Source organism: Archocentrus centrarchus, chromosome 16 (genome assembly GCF_007364275.1).
Source record: "Archocentrus centrarchus isolate MPI-CPG fArcCen1 chromosome 16, fArcCen1, whole genome shotgun sequence".
Taxonomy (NCBI): Eukaryota; Metazoa; Chordata; class Actinopteri; order Cichliformes; family Cichlidae; genus Archocentrus; species Archocentrus centrarchus.
This window is the reverse complement of record NC_044361.1, coordinates 7228507-7250275: the sequence shown is the minus strand read 5'-3', so window position 1 is coordinate 7250275 and position 21769 is coordinate 7228507. Positions and strand designations below refer to the sequence as shown.

The 21769-nt window shown below is 38.3% G+C and overlaps 1 protein-coding gene across 1 annotated transcript; it reads left to right on the top strand.

The window, feature by feature from the left end:
* Positions 1-11493: 11493 nt before the first annotated feature.
* LOC115794778 (serine/threonine-protein kinase Nek6) lies at positions 11494-21076 on the top strand. Its single transcript, XM_030750426.1, has 5 exons — positions 11494-11696; positions 13184-13349; positions 15320-15458; positions 18392-18499; positions 19048-21076. The coding sequence occupies exons 2-5, from the start codon at positions 13204-13206 to the stop codon at positions 19990-19992; spliced, it is 1338 nt and encodes a 445-aa protein (XP_030606286.1). The 5' UTR covers positions 11494-11696; positions 13184-13203; the 3' UTR covers positions 19993-21076.
* Positions 21077-21769: the final 693 nt, after the last annotated feature.

The window sequence follows — 21769 nt, the reverse complement described above, 5'->3', positions numbered from 1 at the left end:
AACACATTATGTCCTGTTCCAGTGTCTGTTATGAATAAGGACACAAACCACAGGCAGCTAGAAGCATTATTTTTACTTAAGACCAGATGTACACAGATTTCAATTATGATTATGTGCTGAAAAATAACCGATTATAAAATTTATGCAGTAAAATATCCTATTTAGCTATTCTACAATGCATCTATCATCTATCACAGCTTTCATGACAGAAACAAGCAAACAAAGCAAAAATGGGAAGTTTCATCAAACAGTTGGTCTGTGATGATGGTCATGCTGAGTTCTTAAAGTTGAATATGAAGTCCTGTTTCCAAAGAAAGAGAGAAGTGTGTTAAGTGAAAAATGCATTTATCTAAAGAATTTTACAGTGAACTAATATTTTACTCTGATTCAGGATAGACTGGGAATACAATTGTTTACATATGCACCTGTTTTTCCAACAATGAAACAATAAAAATGTGTATTTTAAGCATGAGGAACTATATTAAAACATAATTGATTAAATGTTATTATTAAATAAGTTTTATTTAGATTTAGTCATTCATGACAAGATTAAAGGCACCTGATAAAAGGTAGTTATCAGTTCTAAGATGAAAGTTATCTCAAAGTCACACTTACTCAGCAGATCATCAATACGCCAACCACAATCACAATGAGAACTGTGAAATGAGAAAAAGACTGCTGTTGTTGAGGCAAGATAAATCTGACAGCTGGCAATTTAACTTCATTGATAAGACAAAAACAATAATCTGAGAATCTCTGAACTTCGGCACTAATTTATGTTTTACATGGTGGTAGAAACTGGTACAATAATATATTTGTATTTTCAACCCAGCTACAGTGAGGTTAGAAAAACTGGCAGGTTAAGGACCTGCAGAAAAGACACCGAGACCGACTTGGGCCATCGGATGTGACGTCACTTTGGGCGTGCGGCGCTGTTTGCGAAGCTAAGGTGAGAATGGGTAGTATAATTGCCTCTTTATACCCGGAGCCCAGGATCTAGCCAGAGAAGAGCTCAGTTCTTACAAACTATTTCACCATATAAAATTTAAATATGTTTGTATTAGCCGACCTGTGTTTTCATTTTGAAAACACGGGTCCTTACTGGGGTTAGGTTAATTGGAAACTCTAAATTGCCCATAAGTGCGAATGTTGTCTGTCTCTCTGTGTTGGCCCTGCGACAGGGTGGCGACCTGCACAGAGTGTAACCCTGCCTTTCGCCCTGTGTCAGCTGGGATAGGCTCCAGCCCCCCCACTGAACAGGATAAGCGGAAGTGAATGGATGGATGGATAGATAGCCGACCTGTATGTTCTATAAAATAAACCAAAACATTATCATCATATCACGAACCGTCCCTGTCATAACGAAGTTATTTTTGCTGTGCCACGTGGGTAAATGTGCGCGTCGGTCTATTTTTGCCCCCTCCAGTGATCATTTGTTGTAACCGTCCGATATTAATCTAACACACTGGCGCAGTTTAATGAATAGTTGTATTTGTGGCAGACGTATCACTTCGGTTTGTGACGATTCTCAGTGTGTGCGCACTCCCGAGGAAACACAGACGGCTTAGCTGTATTTTAGTTTCAGGTCTCTGTGTCATCAAAATATCAGTATTACTAGGGAGCGGAAGAAGTGAAGATGGGTTCTAAACACTGGTTTAAAGTTTTGACTGCGCTCACGGCTTTGACCTACCCACCTGTTTCTGTTACGCACTCGCTCCATCTCCCGCTCATTTCAAATAAATAAATACTACTCAAATATCGCAAAATTGGGAAATCCCCTAATTATTTTCCTTAGATAGGAGAATTCCTACCAATACATACGTCACACATAAATACATTTTTGTAGTATTCGAGCATGCCCTTCGAAAACAAGTTGTTTATTTGCTTCCGCTTTTTACTTCTTCTAGTCTTAGTCCAGTGCTGATAGAAACTCATCAGCGCCCTCAACACCAGTGTTGTGACATAAATAGATTTCCTGTATTTAAATTATAAAATTATTTCCGGGCATATAATCTGTCAAACATATCTCTCATGAATGATATAAAATATCATTCCTGCCACAAGGTAAGAGCTGCAATCAGCTTTTGACAAAGTGACTTTTATTTATCGTTTATTTATCCTGGAAAAAAGTCTGTAAAATTTTTTTTTTTTTCCAAGCTGGATCTGGCCAGAGGGACGGCAGAAATCACAACAAATATAACAGTTCTATAACGATATTTTAAGAGGCCCAAAATGACTAGATTGATTGGGATAAGGGGAAGAGAATGGATGCATGGATTATAATGTAGAACATAGTAGGTGCAATAATGCCGATACATAAAGATACTTGCAAAACAGGTAATTTCTTTTATATGTAACCCCTTCGTAAATGGCATTGACTACAGCCTATTTACCAACATTAGCAAATTTCCATCTATCCGCTTTCTTCCGCTTCATAAGCAAAGATATTAGACATTAAAAAGAAAAAAATCATCAACACAGTTGCACTGATTTAGTTATTTGGACTAATTTTGGTTTCCTGAACTTACTCCGTAGTGATCCTTCTTAGTAATAGAGGATCTTCGAATTCAAACGCAGATGGCGTCATTTACCTCGGAAATCGGAGCTCGGAGCGACGTTATTCTCGAGCTGAGCGCCTTTTCAGTACTAAAAGTCGGAAAAACAACGAAAAACAGATTTTTGTTTTACTCCTTAGCAAAGCACACCCATTCATGTATCACCAGTAAAGCAGCGAAATGTTTTATTATTTTGCACTTAACTCAGTACAACTTGTGCATACTGCTCTGTGTATGGCTTTTGAAGCGTGTTACAAACACCGGCAGTACAGATTACAAGTCACACGACTTTTTATGCGCACTGTTTATCTCCACTGCTGCCTTCTTGGACTGTAAACTGTGTGGGTCGGTAGGGCTTCCCCGACTTTTCCAGGTCGAACTCTGAATTGAGGGGGCGTGTGAGCATCCGTCCCAGGCAGTAGAAGCGTTTCTGTGTTTGGCTCAGTGTTTGGTGGGAAAATAGAAAATAGAAACTTAATAAAAGACGGATTTATTCATTGCGCCGACACGCTAGGAGTGTGTGCGTTGGGGAGGTCTGGTAGCTTCCTAACGCGAGCTGCATCGGTGAGTCCGCGCTATAATCCTGTAATCGCAAACTTCAATATATTGAAGTTTGCTATTACCGGATTGGGAGACTCGGGGTTATAATATAAAAAAAATACATTATCATTATTATTATTTTATTATTATTATTATTAAAAATCGGATCGGATTGCGTTACAACATGCTGCAAAAGTAACTGTACATGGTGCTTCTGCTTACACGCGAAACATTCCTGTGTTGAGACCAGGAGGAGACACAAGCCCAGCCACAAGCTGGTGCGGCGCAGATAAATGGGAGGGGTTGGCCGGGAGCAATGTAAAATCTAGGTGCCATATCAAATACAAGGATTTATCGATCTGCTTTGGCGATCTCTTGGGAAATTAGCAGAAGTACCTTTTGTGAAGTATTTTTGATGCACAATATAACGTGCCAAATCGTTAGAAATTATTAGGCTGTACCACTCGGAATGTACCGAGTCTGCTAATTGGTGGAGTTCTTAGATACTCATTTAACATGCTTTTAACTGTCGCCTCGCTGAGAGAAGTCACTGTGCCTCAGCTTCATATTTGTTCATGCTTTTACATCCCAGCCTGTTGTGCCTGCCCCCTACTAGCTTCAGAAAGTTTCATCAGGGTATGGCGGTTAGTAATCATTATTCTCTTATCCAGCTCCCCTTGTAAATGATTATCAGAAAAATTCTATAGCATTACCTGACCAGATGTGAAAATAAAGCACTTACTGTAATGGGAAGTCCCTCCACTGGGTGTCGAGTTTGAAGTCTTATACTGCAGACCTAAACAGGAAGAAAGAAACGGACTCTACATGAATACCCAATTACCGTTATCTAAAATAATTAAAATATTTTATTAAAAAAATAAACTGACAATTTACTATGGGTTCATGATGGCAAAGCTGTTTACACATAGAGTATATTAAAGTACACTTACAGAATATGTGCTTTAAATCCAGTTTGATACACAGCACAATAGAAAGACCATCACCCATAATTTAATATCATTCAAAAGCAATACAAACTACAGCCTCCAAAATAAAACTTCGTATATTTAGGATGTATCCAGACTGCACTAATTTAAACCGTTGTGTAGGGGCTGTCCCATGTTCACAGAGCGCCCTAGCGCGTAACAATGAGACAAGCCTGGGCATGTCAGCGTCAGAGCCGCCTCCTCCTCCGATGATGGTTTAGTACTTAAAAATACTTCAAAAAAAAAACAAAACAGCTGTGCTCCATTCAGTTATGCTCACTGAACAGGTGTGGTCCTCCAATCTCATTGTACAGTCCGTATAATGACAAATAAAGGCATTCTATTTAACAGGAATGGTGAATGGAAAATACTGATGTGGTAACATAGAGGACACCCCCCCCCCCCCCCCCCCAAAAAAAAAAAAACGGGGCTTCGAGCAACTGTTAAGAAACTTGGACCTAAGATCGAACATCCCAGGGGAAATATATATTTTTCAGCTTTATTGTGTGAAAATATTGTGCAGCTCCTGCAGAGTTAAATGTTGATTGTCATTTGCTAATGGGGTATGGTCATAACTTTCAACTTTATGAACGCGATTGCACCGGCGGCTGACGGTGTATATTACAGTTCTCTTGGGAGATCCCTTAAAACTGTCCCAGTGATTTTGCAGTTGTGTAAAATATTGTTAAAATATTTTTAAACGCCTGTCTGACGAAAGAACTGTAGTTTGAATTAAATTTGCCTCATTTTTAACCGTGATGTCCAGGTATATTTTAACCAGCATTTTATTAAAACCAACACAAATTAATGTTACATTAATGTCCTACATACATGTTTTAGCGATGTCCTGGATGAGTGATGCATTTCCTTCTGGCTGGATTTTTTCAGTGTCGTTTGAGCAGCTAATGATGATGCTCACTTGGTCTTGGCACACAGTGCAGGTCTCAGGAGAGTCTGGCACAGGTGGAGGCATTTCAGGGCATCCTGGAAAAGCCCCATTGTTGTCTCTCTTGTACAGGATTCTGTCGTCTTTGTTGTATATAATTCTCAGGCTGCGGCATTTGTCCTTATCCTTGCAGACGAAGCAGTTTGGCCCACCTGCATTTAGAAAAACAAGAAAATATGCATATAAACAGTTAAAATATGTTGAGTATTTACTGTATGATCAAAAACATAAGTAGCATTAAAAAAAATACTGCACATAAATGATCAAAAGGGCTCAATATAGTATTATAATATAAAGTAATCCAACTATAGCTCCTGTTTAAGATAATAAAACCTGTAAAGGGCATGTAGTACAACATACCATCAGATCCCTTACAGGCAGGGAAGTTTGTGAGCAGAACTGCCACCACACACAGAAGGTACACTGGAAACACAGAACGGGAAAAAAGCTTTGTCATGGAAAAAAGTTTGTTTTTCATTTCTCTATTACAGTAGCTACTACATGTGAAAATTTCCAGAAAATTCTAAACTTATTTTTAGCACACCTGTATATTACCAGCATTTGGCATTTACAGTGTTTTAATATTTTAGCTTTTTTTCCCCCAACTTTACAGTCCTGAAGATGTTAATATAGCCGATGACTCAAGTGTGTTATATAAGTGTTTCTAATATTCTGTCCAGTCATGAATGTAACATAAAACGTGACATAAAAGAAACATCAATAGAATAGCAGTGCAGTAAAAGTCTTAACTATGTCCTCAGTATTAAATATGCCAGCACATGTGTATGTTATGTGTGTATATAAATATAACTAATATAAATATTATATTTGAGTATTTATGACAGTTTTCAACAGATGCAAAATGGAAACTTAATTACCTTTCCATGTCTTCCCACCAGCTCTTTTCATGTGCCTCTTTCTGTTTGTCACCTCATCCACTGGCGCAGCGTTTCCTGCTTTTTTTCTGGTGTCCATGCTGGCATACTTGATGCTACCATTACTTCCTTCATCATCCATGAGTCCCTGCGTAATGGCTGCTGTTCCGGGTAAAGCTTTGACTGCTTCCTCTCCCGTGCTAATGTCAGCCAGATCTAAGTCTACAACAGGATGTGGGAGATTGTTATCCAGCCCAGATTGCATCCTGGCCAAACTGGAGTGGAATCCCTCTATTGTAGATCCCGGTGAGTATTCAGGGGGCTGCTTTGTGTCTGTCTCTGCTTTAGGAATGGGCCTCACACAATTCCCCGTTCCCGTGTCAGTTGTAGGCAGGATACTTTCTTCATAGTGATAGCAGAACTTGTGCTCCATGTTGGAGGAGAGACCTGCATCACTGTAACATGGGAAAATATATTGCTTTTGTTTCCCCCTTTTTTGTAGTAATTGTAAAATATATATATATATATATATATATATATATATGTGTGTGTGTGTGTGTGTGTGTGTGTGTGTGTGTGTGTGTGTGTGTGTGTGTGTGAAAACACAATTAAAATATTAGTTAAAACATAACATTTTGTTGGATAAGCAAACATAATGCATAGCTAAGATTAACATGACTTTATGAATCATTGGGTCAAAAGCAAAAAATAACCACAACCAAACGTACCCACTCTCCTGAGTGTGTAGACTCACCCCACCTTTAAGTGTAAAACAAAGCATAGTCAAGCCACTGAAAATTGTTTTCATCAACAAAACAGTCAATTTTATAGTTTTAAATGTTTAATGGCTTGTTTAAAGCTGCGTATTTTTCTTAATGAGTCACTGCAGTGTGCAGCAGTTAGATAATACGCCTTAACAGGAACACTGTACATTATTTCTCTGGATTAATATTGCAACATATTAGCGACACGTGTTGATCTTCCTTAGTAATTTGTTACCAAAGCAAAACGTTACTAAAACTGTTTTTCTTGTTGCAAAACTGAATAAATCGTGATCTGATTTACATTTTCGGTTGCAGCCTGTAAAGTTTCAGCCTCGGTAGACAGAATGAAATGCTGCTACAGCCATTTTACTGGTCTAGAATGAATAAAGAGCCTCAAAGATGAGCACAGGAAAAGGAAAAAAATCTTTCCTGCTGCCATCTTAAAACTGTTAAACAACAGAATTTAATAAACAAACTTACTTCGTGGTCGAGTGTGGGGTAAATAATCCGACGGGTAGACCATCGTTTCACAGTGAGCTCTTCAGACAGCCAACAGAGGATCTCTCACCAGAGAAAGCAATTCAGGAAATGAAATGCACTTATTATTTCTACAATAGAGCTGGCATTATTTAACCACTGGGTGGCAGTATTTTACTAGAAATGCTTCTGAACAAAAGGGACAGTTTCTCAAGATTGCATAGTGAACCTTTACTGAACCATGTAGTAATAATGATCAGAATACTTAGCACTGTTAAAAATTTAGTTACAAAGTGCTTTACAGAACACAATAAAATAGTTAACGGTGAAGAGATCAATAGATTATAGTTTTAAATAAATCTGTAATTCTTTGAAATCCATTAAAATGTTTAGGTTACAGCAAGCAGACAGGTGTAAATACACAATACAACTTTAAATATTTATTTGTTTATATATTTTTTTCTGGTTTTATAATTAAATCTATCTTTAAGTGTCTCAAGGAAGCACCCAGTGACTTACACTGTGACATTTTCAAACCCCAAACTTCCTCTTTTAACTGTAATAATTAGTGTAAGTCACTGACAGCAGTGGCACAGCATGTCTCACAGCCACAGCATGCCACCGCTGTTCTTTACTTACACTGATGAAGGTAATTAAATAAAAGCTTGAAAGTGTTGTAGTTTTCAATTTAATAATGCAACCAAGAGGTCATCTGAGGACTTCCTCATAGAGCAGCCATCAACATGTGGTTTCCGGGCTGCATTGTTGGAGAGCTGTTGTATCCTAGCACATATGAATAGACGCTCCCTGATGCCCCCTGCCCTAGTTTGGTAATTGTGTTCATTTTTTTAGTTAGTTGTTTTCCTTTTGCTCTTTTATTATCATATGCTAATACTTAAAAGTTAGTTTGTATGTAGACAGTAGCTCAAAGAAACAGTTGAACAGTTGGGACACTATGATTTTGCTTTCATGACATTAGATGCACCTCCTGCTAATTGTGAAACTTGAGCCAGCAGGCATTTGGTGTGTCATAAGTATATTAAATGTTGTATTTACACCTTTTTGCTTGCTATATCCCACACATTTTTATGGACTTCAAATATTTATTTAAAAAATATGTATTGTTAGGTATTTTATTGTGTTCAGTAAAACACTTTGTGACTTTGGTTATTACTTCCATCTTTTGGTTAGTTGCTTTTCTTTTGTTCCTTTTTTTCTCTGCTGGAATACTTGCACTGAGACCAAACCAAAAGTGAAAGTGGAGGGAGATAATAATCTATTAGTGTAAGTACACAACAGCAGTGGCAAGGCAGGTGTCACCGACGCAATGTGCCGCTGCTGTTATTATTTGCTTACACTAATATAGATAAGTAAATAACAGCATGAAAGAGTTTTGGGGTTCAGTTTGAAAGTGCAACCAAGAACAAGCTGGTATTTTTTTCCTTGTCTGCCTTAAAGGTCTCCAGAGGTCATCCCGGGATTTCAGCTCAGCAGCCGTCAGCATGCCGTCTCTGGGATGCATTGTTGCGGAATTTTTTGCACCACGGCGTCTATGAGTATGCAATGGTCAGTATTAGATTTAAAATTTTAATGGTTTACAAAAAGCTTCTCTCTTATTCCCAAGGTTTCACAGCAGCAGATGGACCCACTTTTTTTTTTCCTGATGCAGCCCACTCCCTCTCCTTCCGTCTAAGGCAGGGGATGTTATGTGAATGTGTTAGTCATTACACTACACTATACTAAACACTAGTTTAAAATTTACAACCCAACCAAAAGTTGATCAGATGTATTATAAGGTGCTTATACTTTAAAGTCATTTTGTATGTAGACAGTAGCTTAAAGAAATAGTTTAACAGTACTTTTTTAACATTGCAGGCATTCCTGCTTAGAAAAAAGGAGCAAATGGAAAACAGCTAATCAAAAATGAAAGGGATTCCCTGAACGAGGGCAGGGCAGAGGGATAAGAAAGGGAAAGAGCGAATTTGTGGTTTGTCCTGTCACAGTTTTGGTATCCGTTTCATTTTTGGTTAGTTGTTTTTGTTACAAATTAAACCAAAAAGGAAAGTGGAAGGAAAAACTTGGTGAAACGTGATCCCTTGATTTATTTGAGATCATCCTGAATAAAAGGTAACACTGACAAGAAACACTGTAAACTCTGATTTTAGTTTGATTACTGAAATTGCATAGAAAAGTAAATAATTATTCAATAAAAAAGTCACACTGGTGCAGTGGTTAGCAATACAGCCGTGCACCAAGAAGGTTCCTGGTCTGAATTTGCTGGCTGACTGGGGCCTGTCTCTGTGTGGTTTGCATGTTTTCCCCATGCTTGGACTTTCTCAGGGTACTCTGACATCCTCCGACTATTCAAAGACATGCATAATAGGTTAGCTGGTAATTCTAAATTGGCTGCAGGTGTGAGTGTGACCATCTGTCTCTGTGTTATATAAATGATAGACTGAGGTCAACACACAGAGACCCTGAATGGGACAAGTGGCTAACCCTCAGTAGGCTTATAACAAACTGCAGCTGGTTCATTCTACTGGGAAAAAAAATAAAATAGTATTTGAGACTAAGATTTGCAGCTCTATTGATATGAACCATTTTAAGCTAAATTCACAGCAATGCTACTTGTCTATTTGGGCACAGAAGGAGAAGGAGAAGCCACTTTTATCTTGATTCATTTTATATAATCAGTTCATAATGTTTTTTTTCCTTTTCTACTCTAAACAGTTCTTATATTTTTTGGTTAGCATAAAAGTATTTATATATTAACAGACTGAAGAATAAAAATTCTTTTCTTCTTCTTTTTTGGATCTAATTATATATTTTTTTTTTTGTGAGAATCTTGCTAAAACCCAAAGTTTTAGAAAGTATTATTTCCGTGGTGACAGTAAGGAAACCCCCAAACACATTAATTACACAGTTATTCAAATATAATCACTGTATGTTACTTCCTTTTTATGATAGGACACACTAAGACGGAAAACCTGTACATCATTAGACAACTTTGTGTAAGGAAAATTGTGCAGGGAAAGTAAAGACACACTGGCATGCTGGGTGTGTGTGTGTGTGTGTGTGTGTGTGTGTGTGTGTGTGTGTGTGTGTGTGTGTGCGTGTGTGTGTGTGTGTGTGTGTGTGTGTATGGGGGGGCATGTTTTTTATTTTTTGACTCAACGGGAATGTTGTGTGTAGTGAGTCACCGCATGAAACCACAACTTGTGCATTTGATAATATGCGACCTAATCTAAGTTAGCTCTCTAACTGTGATATAAATAAGAAAAAAAGGACAACTTTAAAAACAAGAAGATTCAATTCTTGAGTCACTTTACTTTTAATATGCTACAGTATTTTTACAAGACTGTCTGAACTGCCCCTCATTAAATATAACATCAAACAAAAAATAGGAGGCAGTTTTAAGCCAGCAATATTGCTGGATAATAATAGACTGCATGTAGAGTACAGTCATATATACATTAGGTGCGTCCCACATGTGCAAACCACTACAGTTGGGGAGAAGAAAAGTCTGATTTTTAGCACCTAGAGTATCAGAAGCTCAAAACAAGAGTCAATACCAGAATAAGCTGTTTTTCACAGGCAGGGAAGTTTTAGCAAGTTTTTCATGGGCACAACCAACATATCTAAATCTGCTGCTCACCCCTCAAATGTAGCTCCATTTAAGGGTATTTAAACAGACTGCCCAACAGTATAAGGTTTATTACAAAGTATTGTTATAAAAAAAAAAAAAAAATTGACCAAACACACATTTTTGTGCTAAGGTGGAACTTTTAGCGAGATGCTAACACCAGCATGCTAGTGTGCTCACAGTGGCCCTGCTTGTATTTAGCAGTTGCAGTGTTATCTGATTTAACATTTTATCATGTTAGCATCACCTGAAAGTGTAAAACACAAGACAGCGAAAGCTGATGGGAATTCAGCAGTCTGGTAGGTAATTTTACACAGTATTATTTTTAAGGACATTTTTTCAGCCTTCAATTCATCTTTTTATCTGTATATTAAAAACATGAACTGGCTAGGGCTATTTATATGTACACATTTGCATTTTTCTAAACCAAAAATAAATGGAATTAATGTTTTTACTGAAAACCACAAATGCCAACTTTTTGGTGCCCCTGAAAGAAATGTCAGCAGATCATGAGTGAGGTCTAATATTGGGGAATATGTTTCAGCATAAATGGCATATTGTTTCATGACTAATTCATAGCTTAGGCATAGTCTCACCAGCCATTAGGGCTGCTGTAATTGATTAGATTATGGGTGTTGCTGGTATTTAGCATCTTTCACATCTAAATTTTAATATCCTTCCTTGTGGCTACATCCTCATTCCCAGTGTCACCTCTCACTTGTCCTGTGGTTTACCGGTCATTTTCTCAGACCTGTGTATTTCCTCTTCTTGACCTGCGATGAGTCTATTGCAACAGGACTGGCTTTGCTCAGTGTCAAATTCAAGAAGGTGTGGAACCTGATTAAAAAGACAGAACTATGTAAACTCAAGTTCAGACCTGACGCGGCTGCATTCCTTCAACAGCGTAAAGGTAAGAGGAGCATTTTTGTAGGTTAACATGAGACACATTAGATTTAGCTAGGTTTAGACAAAGATGTAGAGTAAAGTAGAAATAAAAGGGATTACTGATTATAGAGTTTATCTTTGAGTGGTTTCAAGTTATAGCAGAATTCAGTAATTGAACCAAATTCATTTCCTGATTAGCGTCTCATTTATTCGCAGTATGTTTGTAAAGCCTTTAGTCTGTCCTGGAGGAAAATGATTTCCTACACTCTAACTGACTTTAGTCTTTCGGATACTGTGACAATTAATTTTCATGTTAACAAACACAAAGTTAAACAAAGTTAAACATGACAAAGACAATGTTGTTCATTAATCATTGTGTCATCAATTTGTAAAAAAAAAAAAAAATTTTGCTTAAAAAACTAAAATCAGTATACAAAGTAAGAGCAAACTCATTTTTTTTGTTTTGGTTCTCCTGTAAAGTTTGCAAAATGTCACTTACACCCCTATGGCTCCAAGACCTTGATTTCTATTTCATAATTCTCATAAGTAAAACAAAATGGTAGCTCAGTCAGATTATCAGGCTGTGCCACATTTTATCATTCTGAAGTGTAACATGGAATCTCCAGCGTTACTCAGAAAAAGGTGACACACCCTTCCAGGAAATATTTGGCTTATTCATGAGTACCTGTTCTGTACTTGCACTGACAGTTTGTTGAAACCACTGAATGTTTGGGAGAAAGCTTTAAACAGAATTACAGTATCAGTGTGTCCAAACATTGTTTTGTCAGCCTCATTTTGTTTCTGATTACATTTACGTTCTCAGTGAAATATGAAAAAGAAAATAAATTTAAGTTGGTGTGAGTTAAAATGACAATACCCTAAAGGTAAATATGCTCAGTGACATTTAAAAGCCTTGTGTTTATTTGCTTTTACTTTCACCTCTCGGTGGTTACTGAGGAGGATTTATATCTGTCTCTAAATGCCCTTGCATAGTTTATTCTATAACAACATTTATTATATTAGCTACTCATAATTTGCATTTAGTCTTGATCTTTAAAGATACATCACCATGGTATGAAAGGGATAATATTAACCTCTGAAATCCACAGTATGGAACAAAAAGTCAAGTGAAGAGAAAGTAGCTTTGAGCTGTTCCTGAGTGAGATGTGAGCATATTTTACAGCCCTTACAATGACCTTGTTGTCCTGAATTGTTGTGCTGAATTTCTCTTCTTTCAATGTGGAAAGTACCCAAAGTCTCAGCAGCTTGTGTCAATAGCAGGACAGAAAGAGTGATCTCAAGATCATCAAAACACTGAAAGACCCAGATATTACTCATGATCACTCATCACAACAGGAATATTCACAAGCTTGTATTAAGCTTGCTGAAAGTCATAAACATATATTGTAGTTGTCACCAAAGTGGCACATACTGCAGAAACCATGTTTATTTTCTGTCCTTGTAATTACACTATTTATTCTGACTGTAAAATGACTGTACCCTCACTCTCAGGCTCTCACAGCGTCTCCTAGATGGCGTACTCCACCGGCACCATCGCACAGGGCTGTTTTGGGAAGGTGTACAAGGAGAAGTACAATGATACCTGGGCTGCTGTTAAGAAAGTCCCCCAACACCTCATCAGCAGGAAAGACCTGGAGAGAGAGTGTGATGTGTACAAGTAAGCACAAGAAGCTTGGTTAAAGTTTGCTAAGAACAAAACAGGAAAGTGTATACAAATGTAATGAAGCCACAAAAAAAACTGTTGTACCACCACAGAAAAAAAAAAATGTATGAATATATTTACAGTTAAAGCTGGAATTTAAGGGTCAGAAAGAACAAACAGGTGTGTGTACAATCACACACCCAGGACTGAATGAGGATTTTAACATTAAAATAACTACATTGTATTTTTAGCAGACAAGGACCACTATTAAATGCTATGAAATGTCTTATTTCTATTGCGGCCAGTAAATATGGGTTACAGTAAAACACCAATCAGGAAAACGTATAGAACTAAGTCTGTTAATTGTTTATGCCTAGGAAGACAAATGAAAATCATGTATTGATTTCTCACTGAAAATAGTTATGGTATAATGGTATAATTTTAAAACTATAGGTAATAAATTAAATCTAAGTACAGCTATTTAGCATTTTAATAGCTTATAATGCACTACACATAGTTATAAACACATATAAATGTTCCTCCCTGTGCCGGAGGGATCTGATTGATTAAAAACCGGTTATTCTAGGTTCCCTCCCACAGTCCCCTTACTTATTCCATTGTATCTTCAACAGTCCACAGTCACACAGCTCCTACTGTAACAGTCAGAAAAGATGAGGAGGGAAAAAGCAACAGTGGCCTCCAACTGTAAAACCTAAAAAAGACATTAAGGCCTGGATGACCTCTAATTTCCTGCTTCTAAATTCAGATAAAACTGAAGTTCTTGTACTCGGCCCCACAAATCTTAGAAACATGGTGTCTAACCAGATACTTACTCTGGATGGCATTACTTTGGCCTCCAGTAACACTGTGAGAAATCTTGGAGTCATTTTTGATCAGGATTTGTCCTTCAGTGCACATATTAAACAAATATGAAGGACTGCTTTTTTGCACTTGTGCTATATTTCTAAAATTAGAAACATCCTTTCTCAAAGTGATGCTGAAAAGCTAATTCATGCATTTATTGCTTCTAGGCTGGACTATTGTAATTCATTATTATCAGGCTGTCCTAAAACCTCCCTGAAAAGCCTTCAGCTGATCCAAAATGCTGCAGCTAGAGTACTGACAGGGACTAGAAAGAGAGAGCAGATATGTTAAATCTAGAATAGAATTTAAAATCCTTCTCCTCACATACAAGGTCTTGAATAATCAGGCCCCATCTTATCTTAAAGACCTCATAGTCCCATATCACCCCAGTAGAGCACTTCGCTCTCAGACTGCTGGCTTACTTGTGGTTCCTAGGATAATTAAAAGTAGAATGGGAGGCAGAGCCTTCAGCTTTCAGGCCCCTCTTCTGTGGAACCAGCTCCCAGCTTGGATTCGGGAGACAGATGCCCTCTCTGTTTTTAAGATTAGGCTTAAAACTTTCCTTTTTGATCAAGCTTATAGTTAGGGCTGGATCAGGTGACCTTGAACCATCCCTTAGTTATGCTGCTATAGGCATAGTCTGCTGGGGGGGGGTTCCCATAATGAATTGAGTGTTTTTCATTCACCTTTTCATTCCCCAGAGTAAACTCTGATTATACCCCACTCTGCCTTTGATCATTAGTTATTATTAATCTCTGGCTCTCTTCCACAATGTGTCTTTTGTCTTGTCTCTCGCCCCACCCCAACTGGTCTTGGCAGATGACTGTCCCTCCGTGGGTCTGCCGGAGGTTTCTTCCGGTTAAAAGGGAGTTTTTCCTTCCCACTCTCACCAAACGCTTGCTCATAGGGGGTCATTTTGACTGTTGGGTTTTCTCTGTAATTATTGTAGGGTCTTTACCTTACAATAGAAAGTGCCTTGAGGTGACTGTTTGTTGTGATTTGGTGCTATATAAATAAAATTGAATTGATTGTTTTAGCCAGCATTTAGCCAAAGAAAATAAGTTTGTTTTTTTGATTTTGTCAATTTCTTCTTTTCTCCGTGACTTATCACTGATCTGCAGTAAAGCAAATCATCCCAACATAGTGAAGCTTCTGGGCAACATAACTCTTAGAGATGGAAAATGGATCATTCCACTAGAGTTTATCTTTGGAGAGGACTTAGAGACCACCATCTTCAAGGCATCAAAGTCTAAAATACAGGTAAGTTTACTAGAAAAAGGACAAAAGTAATTCAACTTGAAATTAAAGAAATTATACAATTAGAATACATAAAATAGTACAACCAGATCCACTGGTTATAAATCTATAGCTATATATCAGATCTCAAAGGGGGAAAATCATCATGCTGGATATCTATACTGATACTGGACTGGGTAATCTATTAGCAACAAAAGGATGCCACATCATTTGATGGAAATGAAACTCATCAGCCTACAGAGGGCTGAATTTAAAGATTCCTTTTTGCCAAACATTTCATTACAGCAACACAAAATAGTGCTAAGTAGTTTTTTTTTTTTTTTTGGTTGCCACATGCTTGTATGCATATCTGACAACCAGGGTTATTATAGTTAACGAAAACGAACGAAATAACGAAAACTGAAATTGAAAAAACATTGTCGTTAACTGAAATAAATAAAAACTAAAATTAAAAGGAAGAAACGACAACTAACTAAAACTGAATTGTGAGTTTACAAAACTAACTAAAACTAACTGAAATTATAGATATTGTTATTTTTTCAAAAGTCTTGTGGATTGATATGAAATCATTTTTTTCCTCTCTCCGAGTTTAAGCTCGGAACGCCGTCGGGCAAATGGGTGCGCATGTGCGTGTGTGCGCACACCGCGTTCCCCCTTAGAGAGTCCCATGTGGAGTGTTTTTTTTTGTTTTTTTTTACTATGATAGCACAGATAGCAGCGAGTGTCTTGTTGTGGATGATGTTGTGGATGATGTACGGAACACTTCTTAGTCAGGAAAAAAAACACCAACATCAAAGTAGACCTGAGAAGCGCACACAAGGCAGCTACGGAAACCGCTCTCATCCTACAAGGCAACCTGGCCTGCACCTCCAGAGAAACGTGACTACTCGTCGGGTCAACGCAGCCACAACGTTGTGTTTAGTCCTTGTGCGTTTCCGGCTACTTTATCAGTCAGATAATAACAATCAGGACTAATAATCAAAGCATCAATATAAGGACTCACAAATGTCAGCAAATTCCTGGAGGGAGCTGCTGAAACTATGGGAATGGACGTGAAGAAATGAAGAAAGTGAAAAAACAGGGACAAATATGTTTGCACCCTAAAAACTGAGCACAAAGAGCAAGGACCAAAAAACCCCCAGCACACAACCACAAGGTAATTAACACACGCAATCCAGCTATACATGCATAAATGCGGACATGAGTTCGGACACTTCCGTAGGCTACATAGGCCGCAAAGACCCTGCAAGTCTAATCAGCGAGCATCTAACCAAGCTAGCTCCAAAACAGAAGCAGCATCAGGTGGAGAGAACATCAGGATGCAGCTGGATTTGAGCTTTGACTCCTTCAAGGAGTTTGTTTTTGTCAAACACCACATGTAGCTGTTATTAATCTGCTGCCCTGAGGCTGAACTTTATTGGGAGTTTATTGTAGAATTTATCGAGTTTTGGAGTTCATATTGTTCTTTGTTTCTCCCTGTTGATGTTCATGTGTGTCCTTAATATTACACACATTTAGCATGTAGTTCTGCTGTCTGTGAACAGTTGGTTGCTGAATATATTTCTTTAAAGGGTATCTTTAAAGCGTACCTGATTAAGTATGAAAATACTAAAACTAATACTGAAACTAACTAAAACTAAGCATAAAACCAAAAATAAAAACTAATAAAAACGAGCAAAACCACTCTGAAAACTAATTAAAACTAACTGAATTAGAGAAAAAAAAGTAAAAACTAACTAAAACTAAACTATAATGTAAAATCCAAAACTATTATAACCCTGCTGACAACACTGGGGCATGCTCCTAATAAGATGACGCATGGTCTTCAGGAGGATCTCCCTCCACATCTGAACAAGGGCACCACTAAGCTCCTGGACAGTCTGAGGCGCAACCTGGTGGCGTTGGATGGACTAAAACATAATGTTCCAGAGGTGTTCTATTGGATTTAGGTCAGGCGAGCATGGGGGGCCAGTCGATGATATCAATTCCTTCATCCTCCAGGAATTGCTTACATGCTCTCACCACACGAGGCTGGGCATTGTCATGCACCAGGAGGAACCCAGAACCCACTGCATCCCGATGCCTAATGGCAGTCAGGGTGCCATTGCCTAGCCTGTGCGCCCCTCCAAGGATATGCCTACATAGACCATCACTGACCCAAACTGGTCATGCTGAATGATGTTACAGACAGCATAACGTTCTCCACGGCTTCTCCAGATCCTTTCTCATCTGTCACATGTGCTCAGGGTGAACTTGTGCCACCACTGATGGTCCTGGCATTTCTGGTATTCTATGGCAAATGCCAGATGGGCTTCACAGTGCCAGGCAGTGAGCACAGAGACCACTAAAGGATGCTGGGCCCTCAGGCGACCCTCATGAAATCTGTTTCTGATTGTTTGGTCAGAGACATTCACATACTGGCCTTCTGGAAGCACTAGTAAAACTAGTGAAAAAAAGAAAAGATGAGGAGATAAAAATGTCAGTGGCCTCCACCTGTAAAACATTTCTGTTTGGGGGGGGTTGTCTCATCGTTGCCCCGCTAGTGCACCTGCTGTTAATTTCATTAAGAAGCTGAAACTGAATAACAACCCCATTTGCTACTTAACTGACCAGATCAATATCCCAGAAGTTTAATTGACTTGATGCTACACTCTGATTAAAAAGTGTTCCTTTAATTTTTTTTACTAGTGTGTTTAGTAATGGAAACATGAGAATATAATATACTGCAGTTTAAAGTTAACGATCAACAATTTCATTTTCAGTCATCTGTTGTGTAACGTTTAACATGTTTTAGCATGCACGTGCCTGATTTATTTTGCACTTTCACAAGCAGTTTAATTCAAGGCTAACAGAAAAGGATTTCTAACTAAGTACAGCATGACTGTTGCTGTGATCCTGGCCCTGCTAAACTTGGTGTCAAATTTTTATGACTACAGTTGACTCCAGCTAATAAAGGCACCATCATCGTCGGCATGTGTGAAGGGCTGCTTCTTCTCCACTCCAAAGATATCGTCCATCAAGACCTCAAGCCTGAAAACATCATGGTGAGTGGAAGATGGGATTGTTAATGTGATGTTCCTTTTTAACATCTGGGCTAGATACGAGGATACGGGTGAATGAAAATGAAAGCTAATTATTGACTCTGGGGAGAAAGAACAGGGTTTTTTTTTTATTTTTGTTTTTCTTTCAGTTTCCATGAAAGAAAATCAACTTAGACGGGTATATGGTTGTCTCAAAAATTAAAGCATGCAGGATAAAGTGCATGCAGCTGGTGCAGTGAAACTGTGAATGATTGCAAATGCCACATACATACAAACACACGCACAGACACTGTTTAAAATTACAAGATTATAAAGTGCTCTAACACTAGTCAAATTTAAATCTGAAAAGACAGTCGACTAAAAATCAACAAACAGACAAATGATAAAAAAAAGAATCGTGAAGCTGGCAGTTCTCTCACTGGCAGACTCTTCAAAGAAGTCATTTATCTCTGGGCAAAAGCTGGTTGTACATTATCCACCTTATAAAGCTGTATGAGATGTAATTTTATCAGATCATATTTCATGTTTGGTGAACAGTGTTTGTCTTTTAGGTGGAGCATAACACAAACAGAGCAGTAATTATTGACCTGGGACTGGCAAAGTTCTTCAGACGTGGTCTAAACTCTGCAGTGGACATGGGGAATGAGGCTTACTCGGCTCCCGAGGTGCTGCAGAGGTGCAGCCAGCGAGATCAGCGTTCAGACGTCTGGGCCATGGGCAAAATCATTGCTGAGCTCTGTGCCCGGATTCGTCTGTACACACCCAGTGTCTGTCCTGAAAAGATCGAGGAAGTCCTAAAGGACCAGCCATACTGCCGCGCAGTGTGCAGAATGGTAGAGCAAGACCCGTCTCTGAGGGCCTCCATGGGTGGGGTCATGAGTGATATCCGAAGAGCTGCAAGTGCAGGCATTGTCACGGACATACCCGTTCAAAAAGAGCACCTTAAGCCACCTCTACCACACACGAATGTCAGAAGGCAGTCTCCATCACCACTAAACAGAGACGCAGCTCCACTAATCAGGGACATATCACCAATGAATCGAGGTCCATCTCCAGTAATCAGGGACCCGTCGCCAATAAACCATGCTTTTCCACCGAACAAGGATCCATTTCCATTAAACAAGTTTGGCAAAAATCAGTTACCTATAAATAGGCCTCCAGGGGGGCTATTTGAGCGTTCCCCCAGGCCAGAGATAAAAGCTTTGCCTCGAACTGCACTGCTCCTTCCTCCTTCCCCTCAGAGGCCTGATGACAAGAACAAATATCAGGATCTGGCGCCAAAAGGTGGAGCAGACGTTGCAGAGGACTTAATGAAAATGAAGTTGTTACGTGAAGCTGCAAAGGATCTTCCTTGCAACCTGCCAACGACAGGCAGGGTGGTGGTGCGGCGTTTTGAGGAGAAAAATGGAGAGATGGGAACATGGGAGCAGACGGAGGTGGTGACTCGCGATGGAAAAATAGTCAAGTTTGATGACGTCAAGTTTAACAGCAAATAAAATCATCTAGGAGATAATTGTTGCATGTTCTGCAGAAAGGTTCTGTCACTAACTTAACTTTTGGTATCTTTTTTTTTTCTTTTTTTACTTTTTTTTTCTTTTTCCCACTGATCTCTAAGAATAAACTGAGTTTACTGAGACTTGATGTGCACGAGCTGCTTATTGTGAACAGCAAAGAGAAAGATCATGGAAACATGACTTTTGCATTTAATGTATAATTATGTGTATAAATCAATTCTGAACTGTTAGTTTCAATTGTAAACATCAATTTTGGGGGGTTTTGGTATGTGTTTTGCTCACTGTTTATATAAATCTATTTTTTAAAATAGAAAAGTTAAGCAAGTAATTAAACTAACACTAAAGTCAATGGCAAAAAACAAAAGTAGTTACTTTTTAAGCTAACAATGTGAGAATACATGCAGACTATGACGCAATAAAGTATTTACTGAATTAACTCCACTGTGGGAGGGTTTACAGTAAGACCTGTGAGTTATTTGCTCTGGGCTGTGATTATCTCTGATTAAAAAAACAAACATTTAGAAACATTTTTTGTTGGCTAAACGTTGAAAATATGCGAAGGTGACTTTTGTTATGTATTAGTTGTAGACGTGAAATGTGTTTGAATTTTTTTAATAAATAAGTGACTGTTCGAATGATGAGCAGGAAATATAGGTGTGGCATATGAATGTGTCAGTGACAGTGGTGTGTTGAAGCTGTGAGGTTTATTCACTATCAGTATTTCTGCTACATATTTTTTTTTTTTTACCAGTTAATGACTTTAAACATCAGAAAACAGAAAACATGCAACTGTGCTGTGTGTCAGAGCCTGCTGGGTCTGATAATCAGTCCAAAGAAATTCAAATTCGCTGTTGAGTAAGACGAGTAACCAACAAATGATTAATTTATGAAATTTGATGATAATTATGCCTCAGGATTTCTCGTTACACTGTTCATTACAGGTCTAATTGAACAAAGGTCATATGTTGTTGCTCCACATGCGTTATATAAAAACCGGAAGAACCTGTTGTATTGTTTTTTCTTTCATTACTGCTGCAGTAACAAATTTTCCACTCATGTAGCTGTACATTCATCGCCATTAAAGTTGCTTTTTATTGTTTACATCTGTGCTTTTAGCAGTCTGCTTGGATTTATTTTAATTTTCTGTCTCTTCACATTCAGCTTGCTCCCTGAAACCGTAGCGCAGTTAAGATGACCACCTGTAAAGGATGGACAGTTTTGCGGTTTCTACATTAGTTGTCTGAACATCTGTTAATGCTTCAGTCCACCTTAGCCTCACTGATCAAAGAAGCGGGTTGCGTGGTTTCCTTGTAGATCTGAGCAACTGACAAGTGTACTTTTTGTAAAACTTAATCATGCTTCCCACAGCGTTACGTAACTTGTATCAGGTTCATGTTCTGTGGTTGGCTCTCTTTTCATTTAGAAGTAATTACATTAAGTACAAATTTGTAGTGTTGCCTCATTGAGATGATGTTGTGGTGCAGAATGTGTCTGAGTTAAACAAAGTTCATTTTAGTATTATACATTTTTTTTAAGCTTTTCTATTTTCTTGCTGAAAATTTTAATTTATCCTCAAGCACATGCAGGTCTGGATTAGTGTGGGCATGTTCTCAGTATGAGTGACTGCACTGGCAGCCACATGAGGTAACAGCATGCCCTCTTTTGGACATTTGGACAACTGCATTCGGCAGGTTGGGGACATTAACGGTTACTGATTCTGAACCTACACGGAGTCTTATTTGTTTTTTTTATTATTATT